The 9,747-nt window shown below is 43.3% G+C and overlaps 1 protein-coding gene across 6 annotated transcripts in view; it reads right to left on the bottom strand.

The window, feature by feature from the left end:
• Positions 1 to 121: 121 nt before the first annotated feature.
• LOC110496558 (collagen alpha-1(XVI) chain) overlaps positions 122 to 9,747 on the bottom strand; it is a 134,745-nt gene continuing 125,119 nt past the window's right edge. For all 6 annotated transcript variants that reach the window (XM_036953310.1, XM_036953307.1, XM_036953311.1 and 3 more), the window contains 12 exons: positions 6,797 to 6,841; positions 6,564 to 6,617; positions 6,339 to 6,392; positions 6,174 to 6,224; positions 5,691 to 5,780; positions 5,389 to 5,424; positions 5,239 to 5,283; positions 3,795 to 3,989; positions 3,524 to 3,587; positions 3,198 to 3,371; positions 2,942 to 3,019; positions 122 to 2,784 (listed from right to left, as the gene is read on the bottom strand). In XM_036953310.1, coding sequence (XP_036809205.1) covers positions 2,591 to 2,784; positions 2,942 to 3,019; positions 3,198 to 3,371; positions 3,524 to 3,587; positions 3,795 to 3,989; positions 5,239 to 5,283; positions 5,389 to 5,424; positions 5,691 to 5,780; positions 6,174 to 6,224; positions 6,339 to 6,392; positions 6,564 to 6,617; positions 6,797 to 6,841 — 1,080 coding nt within the window. In that variant the 3' untranslated portion in view covers positions 122 to 2,590. The remainder of the gene's footprint in view (positions 2,785 to 2,941; positions 3,020 to 3,197; positions 3,372 to 3,523; positions 3,588 to 3,794; positions 3,990 to 5,238; positions 5,284 to 5,388; positions 5,425 to 5,690; positions 5,781 to 6,173; positions 6,225 to 6,338; positions 6,393 to 6,563; positions 6,618 to 6,796; positions 6,842 to 9,747) is intronic.

Genomic DNA, 9,747 nt, shown 5'->3' with positions numbered 1-9,747 from the left:
AGAACAAAGAAAAGGCTCTCCAATTAAAGACATTGATGGTAACTATGGTGAAACTGAGTGACATTTTATACTTTGATGTGTAAAGTGTGTTAATCAACAACAACATCCTGACCAGACCACATCTGCTTAAAACATTTTATTAACTTTTTCTGAAACGTTTTCATAAAAAAAAAACATCTCTTTACAAAAAGTGATGCCAACATAAAACACACAACAGATATACTGAGAGTAGCAGGGGAACAGTGGTGTTGTTTCAACAAGATGTTTATGAAAGCTAGGAATGAAGAGGGGAGAACTATTGGGGTGGTTGTTCAGTATAACTAGGGTCAGTAGGTTTTCCTGACCAGAAATCACTATGGACAGTGAAAATATCAAGAAAACCTCATGGCCCTTCCAATAACAACTCAGAACATCCATATGAATCTAAACATGGTGACAAATCCCTTACTGACACCCTTACTGACACCCTGGCCTGTAGTGTATAGATGACAAGTTAAACTGCATGCATTCAAAACAACACAACATACAAGGCAGGAGACATACAAGTTGTATTCAGTCATGGATACGAGGGGAAGCTGATTGGCACAGCGATGCCAGCGAAGGGTTGGGTGAAGATGCTAAACAGCCTCTCCTATGAAAATTCAGCCTGTTTCTCTTAGTGGTCATAAAGCATATATTTCCATTAAGCATAGCAAAATGACGGCAACTTGCCCAAAGTCCCCAGGTTTTCCATAAATCCTGGTTGGTGGATTCCGAATGTTCTGCTTATCCCCTCCCTCTTCCAAACAAGGATTTCTGAAAACCCTGGGAACTTTGGGAAAGTTACCTGAATTGTGCAACCCTATTTCAGTTACAGTAACCAGTGGTGTGCTGGACGAGAAAAAAATAGTCCTTTACAGTTGCTCTGTTGTCAAAAATAAGCTTGATAATGTAAGAGACTTGTTGATAAATTCCTACATAACTAGAATTATTTTTTTGTTGCCAGTTTTGAGGCAGTTTTGAAAATGATGCCATGTACTTTATACAAAGGCAAGCATGAAAATATCTTCCAAAGCATAATTATACCACCATATAGAAATCCAATTTACTTTCACATAAAAAGATAATTTCTCTCCAATTTCTTGTATATTTTATGAACAAATAACTCTTATAAAAACCACACTCATTGTGGATTCCTGACAGTTGACCATAGCGAAAACATGGTTAGCCATGTTGACGCCAATTCCAAAATCCAAAAGGCATAAAAAGCTACTACATATAAATAGAAATATGTACAAAACAGGCACTCTTGGGAGGTGTACATTATGTTCTTCTCACGCAAACAGGGAAGAGAAGGTGAGAACTTCTCATAAGGCCATGATTTGAGGACATAGCGTACAGATCTGTTAAAGCATCAGACATCATTCAAGTGATGAGGGAGTATATTCAAGCATAGAAATCAAACAAAATGTACAAAGAGATAGAACGATTAGAATGGGCATTTGAAATGGGAGTGCCATGTCAATTCTATTCATTTTGTTTCTATGGCTAGACAGAAGCTAGATCGAAGCAGAATATCACAAGGTAGCTGCCTAATACTCCCAATGGACACGTTTTATAATCAGAATGAAGATGAGGATGATAGTGAAGAAGAGGAAGGATTTGCAGGTCGTTTTTCAAAGGCTGGATATGCTCTTGCTGTTATTGTCAAAATAAACATGTCTAACGTATAGAAAGAGCTGGCAGCTAAAGTTGGGAAAATTTATGAAAGAGAGGAGAGCACAGCGTCCAAATATCTCCTTTATTGAAGCCACTTCAGCCAGTACCAAGGCATCAGTTAGAGGAAGGTCCTACACATATAGATTTTCTACACAGGCGGTGAGAAGGACAGCTAACTGGCAAACCCTTTGATGAATTAGGGATGGGTCCTCCACACCAACTATTGGTGCTCCAGTATTCATTTGTTCTCCTGGGATGATTTCTGTTGATCGGACGGAAGCTCTGGTCTTCTGTTTGATCTGTTCTCTCTTCTCCCCTCCTCTCCTTTATCTAGTGTCTTCTGGTCTCTGGGTTGGTTTCTTCTATCTCTCCTCCTCTCCTTTCTCTAGTGTCTTCTGGTCTCTGGGTTGGTTTCTTCTATCTCCCCTCGTCTCCTTTCTCTAGTGTCTTCTGGTCTTTGGGTTGGTTTCTTCTATCTCTCCTCCTCTCCTTTTTCTAGTGTATTCTGGTCGTTGGGTTGGTTTCTTCTATCTCTCCTCCTCTCCTTTCTCTAGTGTCTTCTGGTCTTTGGGTTGGTTTCTTCTATCTCTCCTCCTCTCCTTTTTCTAGTGTATTCTGGTCGTTGGGTTGGTTTCTTCTATCTCTCCTCCTCTCCTTTCTCTAGTGTATTCTGGTCGTTGGGTTGGTTTCTTCTATCTCTCCTCCTCTCCTTTCTCTAGTGTCTTCTGGTCTTTGGGTTGGTTTCTTCTATCTCTCCTCCTCTCCTCTCTCTAGTGTCTTCTGGTCTTTGGGTTGGTTTCTTCTATCTCCCCTCCTCTCCTTTCTCTAGTGTCTTCTGGTCTTTGGGTTGGTTTCGTCTATCTCTCCTCCTCTCCTCTTTAATACTTTCTCTCTAGTAGGGGCCCTTGATGGGAGGGCCCTTAGGGTTCCACTCTATTGGTTGGCTCATACAGTCAGTGGGGTTACACCGGCCCTCCCTGCCCTTCTGACCCGGCTGTCCAGGGGTTCCTGAGACTCCAGGGATCCCCTGCTGACCCACGGGGCCGCTGGGGCCCATCTTACCATAGCCAGGGGGGCCTGGAACACCTGGGGGGAGGGGCAGAGAGAGTAAGAGAATTGATGAAGGGACAGAGGGCATAATTGAAGCACTGGATACAAATGAATCATTATAAAAGAGCAGTTGCAATTTAAATATATAACTTATTGAATGTACATTATTTCGACAGGCTGAAGTTGGTGTTACCTGGTGCTCCTGGGGGTCCACTGTCACCCATCTCCCCTACACCCTTGTCACCTTTCTCTCCCTTTAGACCTCGTGGACCTGCAGACACGACAGAGGACATTACTTGAGAGAACTAACCTTTATGTCAAGGTAATTACGCTAAGTTGACATCACTTGTCATAACTGTTTATGGCCTCCTATGACTTTATCGTGACCATGGTATTTATGCCTTATGACAAAATAATCAAAAGCATGAATGAAACGTGTCTAGACTCACCCTGTGGTCCCAAGGGTCCATGGCGGCCCTCTCTACCTATCTGTCCTGGCTGACCTGGGGCTCCTGGACTCCCATCTCTGCCTGGGTTACCATCCTTCCCTGGGGGTCCAGGACGACCGGGAGATGACACCTCTTGTGGCTGCTGCATACGAGACATGAAGTAGGCCATCCTCTCTGTAGGGGGGAAAGATTGTACTCTATCATAGATGATAAACCGAATCAATAAACAAGTTCCCATTCTCTCCTGCAGCTCAGTTAGGAAGGACAGACAGAGCTTTGCCGTGTTTGGGGGATAAATACAAAAGAAAAGAAGAGGAGGTACTCACCATCAAAGATCTTGATGACCTGCTGGCGAATGAAGTCCTTGATGTTGTCATAGTTGACCACAGGCTGTGGAGAGAAGTAGAAGGATATACAGTATGAAAGAGGACCTGACTACTGCACACATAATACATGAATCACCTCTTCTCATAGCTAAAAACCCGTGTTGGGTCTTTTGAGTTTTAGTCTGTTGACCAAACATTGTGGAACAAACAAGAACATGACAAGTAATCAATTCATAATCAATGCAATTCATCACAGTAACTAAGGTCTCACATCGTTGCCTGGTATTCCTGGAGGTCCGGGGGACCCTGCAGTGCCTGGTGAGCCTGGGGTGCCCCTCTCTCCCCTGGGTCCCACTTGGCCCATCATTGGGGCATCAGATTTGGAGGAGTACCCACCTCCGCCAGGGGGTCCCGGGCGACCTCGCTCCCCTGGGGCGCCTCTCTGACCTGGGGTACCTGCTTCACCCTGAGAGAGAGAGAGAAAGAGAGAGAGAGAGAGAGAGAGAGAGAGAGAGAGAGAGAGAGAGAAAGAGAGAGAGAGAGAGAGATAGAAAAAGAGAGAGAGAGAGAGAGAGAGAGAGAGAGAGAGAGAGAGAGAGAGAGAGAGAGAGAGAGAGAGAGAGAGAGAGAGAGAGAGAAATAGGTAAGAGATGAGAGGTATTCCCTGAGAATCAGTGTTGGACCACTGACAACAGATTTTAATATTGATGATATTAATATAGATGATTAAACTCCTGCACACGGACACCCATGTTTCTTCAACAATCCAACTGCTAACTGTTTCAACCTATACAGTCCTGTCAGACCCTTGAAGGAGAGACCAGTCAACAAGGGGACAGTGTCTACTTTAGATTGTAACAGTCCTACCCTGCCTTTAGTGTATTCCTCACTTACCTCCTCCCAAATGGCACCCTATTCCCTATATTGTGCACTAAGTTTGACCAGGGCCCATAGGGAATAGGGTGCCATTTGGGAGGCATCCACAGCCTCCCTGGGTCAGTACATGCACTCTGTAAGTACCCTACACACTATATTGTAAACAGCATCAGACTGACATCTGTGATGGATGTGGAACAAAGCAGGCCTTTATGAAGGGCTAATGTTTACACGCCATCACTGGACCCCAACGATGACAGAAGAGAGAGACGGAGAAGAGCGGAGAGCTCCTCTGTAATTTCTACTACTACAGCTAAAAGCCCTGACAATACCTTCCTGTCTCAATGACAAATCGCCTCATCTCATGTAGCGCCCGCAGTTAATAGCATTATCCAGGGGACAGAGAATAACTCTATTGGTAACTACTGTATCTAGTGTAGAGGGCTTTGTAGTATGAGCTATTGCCAGGGAAAGTAGTGTATTTGAGGGGAATGTAGAAAATGGAGGATGTTGCCAAAAGGGGTTAGTCAAATGAAGGGGCCCAAGGCTCTGTGGTCAAAAGTAGAGCACTATATAGGGAATAGGATGCAATTTGTGGCATAATACATGTCTGGGTTAGGGAGTCTGCTGAAAAAGCCAAAACCAACCACAACTCTGCCAACACTACAGCCCTCAGCCATTGGACTTCACCATCCATAATCCTGTATGGTAGTGGAGGCCATATCTGAGGTAACCAGTGGTGTAATAACGTGGCTGCTGGTGGTCATCTTTTCCGACAAACACACAAGCATGCACACACACACACAGACAAACACACACTGGAGAGCAGTGACTCTTACCTTTTGACCACATTGTCCATTGTCTCCTGGCAGACCAGGTGATCCCTGTGAACAGAAGATGATCAGTGAGGGAACAAGGTTGTAAATATAATACAGCCACATTCATGTTTCTGTCATCATGACAAACACCACATCAGAAGTGTTACTCACGTCTTTACCCGCAGCTCCATCATTGCCTGGTTCTCCCTGAGAGACCGAGGAAGAAGGAGAGAACACAGTGATTAAGGTTCAACTCGTCCCCATGCTACCAACACGGAACGAGGAAGAAGGAGAGAAAACAGTGATTAAGGTTCAACTCGTCCCCATGCTACCAACACGGAACGAGGAAGAAGGAGAGAAAACAGTGATTAAGGTTCAACTCGTCTCCATGCTACCAACACGGAACAAGGAAATGCATATCTATCATCTTCTATATGTATCTTGTTGAAACCAATAAGACTGTGTGTACTGACCATCATTCCTGGATGACCAGGGGGTCCAGCGGGGCCAACCATCCCTGGTAGCCCTCTGTCTGCAGCCTGGCCTTTCTCCCCCTTTATACCCTAGAGAGAGTGAGAGAGATACAGACAGGCAGAGAGAGTGAGAGAAAGAGAAAGAAGAGAGATGAGAGAATGAGTGAGAGAGAATGAGTGAGAGAGAATGAGGGAGAGAGAATGAGTGAGAGAGAATGAGGGAGAGAGAGAGAGGAAATTAATGAGAAAGAGGGAGAGAGAGAGAGAGAGAGAGAGAGAGAGAGAGAGAGAGAAGAAAGAGAAAAACAACAGAGAAAGAGTCATGATTAACCTTGCCTGAGACATAACTCTGACATAACACAACGCTAACATGGAATTTAATCATGCAGATAATCCAGGGTTGGATGCAGATGACACATGGCTTGATAACCGTTCCTTCTACATTAGAAAATACATATTGATGATGATAGTATTTCTTCTCACCACTCCTGCTGGGCCTGCCGGTCCTGGGGGCCCCGCTGCTCCTGCAGAACCCTACCAAAAAAACAGAACCTGGTCGCTACATTTTCACACACACAAACCTTATTAACAGACACACTCTATACAACCACACAAACCAAGGTGAAAGGTTAAAGGTCATGTACTCACAAGCTGTCCTGGGGGACCGGGTCGACCCTGAGGCCCTGGGGCTCCGGCGTCACCCTGAAAAAGTTAAAGGTTGTTTAAATGAGACTCAACACAGTCATAATTCATTGGCACATCGTGACAACATCATCATTGGTTTTATTTACCACTCATTCATTTCATATGAACATCATTCAAACATCAAACAACATGAATTGACAGCTGCATGAAACGTTTGGTTTGACTCACTTCAAGTCCTGGTCTACCAGCTGTCCCCGGTGGGCCTACAGGTCCAGCATCACCCTGAAGACAGGAGGAAGAGACAAATGGAGAGCATGGGGGGAAAGAGGGGTGAGGGAGTACCCAGCATCCATAAAAACGGGCTAATAATCTGTTTGGTGTACTATACGGTAGAAGACATCAAACAGACACACTGAAGAGAGTAGGGTGTGTGTGTGTGTGTGTGTGTGTGGTTGACTCACCTTCTGTCCAGGGAAGCCAACATGTCCATGCTTCCCTTTGAAACCCTGAGAGCAGATAGATCAACAATAAACACAACACACATCAAATCAAATCCAAGTCAAATTGGATTAGTTAAAAGCGCTGAAAACAACAGCTTTGGACTTTTACTTCCTCTAGATAGTCAAGTTTGATCGTCTTCTCGGCGCACCTTACAGTGAAATGCTTACTTACAAACCCTAACCAACAATGCACTTTAAAAATTACAATTAAAAATAAGAAATAAAAGTTACAAGTAATTAAAGAACAGCAGTAAAAAAAACATCCCACAACACACATCACATCTCACACACAGCTTTCAACACAACACACATCACATCTCACACACAGCTTTCAACACAACACACATCACATCTCACACACAGCTTTTAACACAACACACATCACATCTCACACACAGCTTTCAACACAACACACATCACATCTCACACACAGCTTTCAACACAACACACATCACATCTCACACACAGCTTTCAACACAACACACATCACATCTCACACAGCTTTCAAAACGCATCACTTTGAAATCTCACATTGATTTGAGCACCTGCACTGTCAAAACCCACACACAGAAACACTGAGTCATCACAGAATGTAGAATGATTGACTTCTCTTCCTCATGCGTTCTTCATTGTTTTGAACTGAGCCAGTTAAGATAGACCTCATTACTGAAGCACAGTTATAAGGTTATCTAGTATACCAAACAGAGACCATTGTGGAAAACAGAGCAGAAAAAAATAACATGGGCAGCTGATTGGCACAAATAGTAAGACCAGGGACATACATAAATATACTGGTATGTTTGGTGAGATCTTGGGTGAGATCAGTGGGTGACGTTTGATGGATTTCTACATTTAGCTGACGCTCTTATCCAGAGCGACTTACAGTAGTGAGTACATACATTTTAATATCAAAGATGATCAGATCTACTTTGTGCATGACACAAGTCATTTTTCCAACAATTGTTTACAGACAGATAATTCCACTTATAATTCACTGCATCACAATTCCAGTGGGTCAGAAGTTTAAATACACTAAGTTGACTGTGCCTTTAAACAGCTTGGAAAATTCCAGAAAATGATGTCATGGCTTTAGAAGGTTCTGATAGGCTAATTGACATAATTTGAGTCAATTGGAGGTGTACCTGTCGATGTATTTCAGGGCATGCCTTCAAAATCAGTGCCTCTTTACTTGACATTATGGGGAAATCAAAATAAATCTGTCAAGACATCATAAAAAAATATTGTAGACCTCCACAAGTTTGGTTAATTCTGGGGAGCAATTTCCAAACGCCTGAAGGTACCACATTCATCTTTACAAACAATAGTATGCAAGTATAAACACCATGGGACCACGCAGCTGTCATACCGCTCAGGAAGGAGACGCGTTCTGTCTCCTAGAGATGAACGTACTTTGGTGCGAAAAGTGCAAATCAATCCCAGAACAGCAGCAAAGGAAACGGGTACAAAGGTATCTATATCCACAGTAAAATGAGTCCTGTATCGACATAACAAGAAAGGCCACTCTGCAAAGAAGCCACTGCTCCATATCCGGAATAAAAAGCCAGACTATGGTTTGCAACTGTACATGGGGATAAAGATCGTACTTTTTGGAGAAATGGCCAAAATTCACCCAACTTATCACCCAACTTGGCCAATAAGTTGGCCAAAATTCACCCAACTTATTGTTGGAAGCTTGTGGAAGGCTACCCGAACGTTTGACCTAAGTTAAACAATTTAAAGGCAATGCTACCAAATACTAATTGAGTGTATGTAAACTTCTGACCCACTGGGAATGTGATGAAAGAAAAAAAAGCTGAAATAAATCATTCTCTCTACTTCTATTCTGACATTTCACATTCTTAAAATAAAGTGGTGATCCTAACTGACCTAAGAGAGGGATTTTTTACAATGATTAAATGTCAGTTTAAACTGATTTGGCTAAGATGTGTGTAAACTTCCAACTTCAACTGTACAGTGGGGCAAAAAAGTATTTAGTCAGCCACCAATTGTGCAAGTTCTCCCACTTAAAAAGATGAGAGAGGCCTGTAATTTCCATCATAGGTACACTTCAGCCATGACAGACAAAATGAGAAAAAAAATCCAGAAAATCAAATTGTAGGATTTTTAATGAATTTATTTGCAAATTATGGTGGAAAATAAGTATTTGGTCACCTACAAACAAGCAAGATTTCTGGCTCTCACAGACCTGTAACAACTTCTTTAAGAGGCTCCTCTGTCCTCCACTCACTGTTTGAACTTGTTATCAGTATAAAAGACACCTGTCCACAACCTCAAACAGTCACACTCCAAACTCCACTATGGCCAAGACCAAAGAGCTGTCAAAGGACACCAGAAACAAAATTGTAGACCTGCACCAGGCTGGGAAGACTGAATCTGCAATAGGTGAGCAGCTTGGTTTGAAGAAATCAACTGCGGGAGCAATTATTAGGAAATGGAAGACATACAAGACCACTGATAATCTCCCTCGATCTGGGGCTCCACGCAAGATCTCACCCCGTGGGGTCAAAATTATCACAAGAACGGTGAGCAAAAATCACAGAACCACACGGGGGAACATAGTGAATGACCTGCAGAGAGCTGGGACCTAAGTAACAAAGCCTACCATCAGTAACACACTACGCTGCCAGGGACTCAAATCCTGCAGTGCCAGACGTGTCCCCCTGCTTAAGCCAGTCCATGTCCAGGCCCGTCTGAAGTTTGCTAGAAAGCATTTGGATGATCCAGAAGAAAATTGGGAGAATGACATATGGTCAGATGAAACCAAAATATAATGTTTTGGTAAAAACTCAACCCGTCGTGTTTGGAGGACAAAGAATGCTGAGTTGCATCCAAAGAACACCATACCTACTGTGAAGCATGGGGGTGGAAACATCATGCTTTGGGGCTGTTTT

The sequence above is a fragment of the Oncorhynchus mykiss genome, chromosome 18 (assembly GCF_013265735.2).
Source record: "Oncorhynchus mykiss isolate Arlee chromosome 18, USDA_OmykA_1.1, whole genome shotgun sequence".
NCBI classification, from domain to species: Eukaryota; Metazoa; Chordata; class Actinopteri; order Salmoniformes; family Salmonidae; genus Oncorhynchus; species Oncorhynchus mykiss.
Note: the sequence above shows the minus strand (reverse complement) of the source record. Positions and strands in the feature narration are given on the sequence as shown.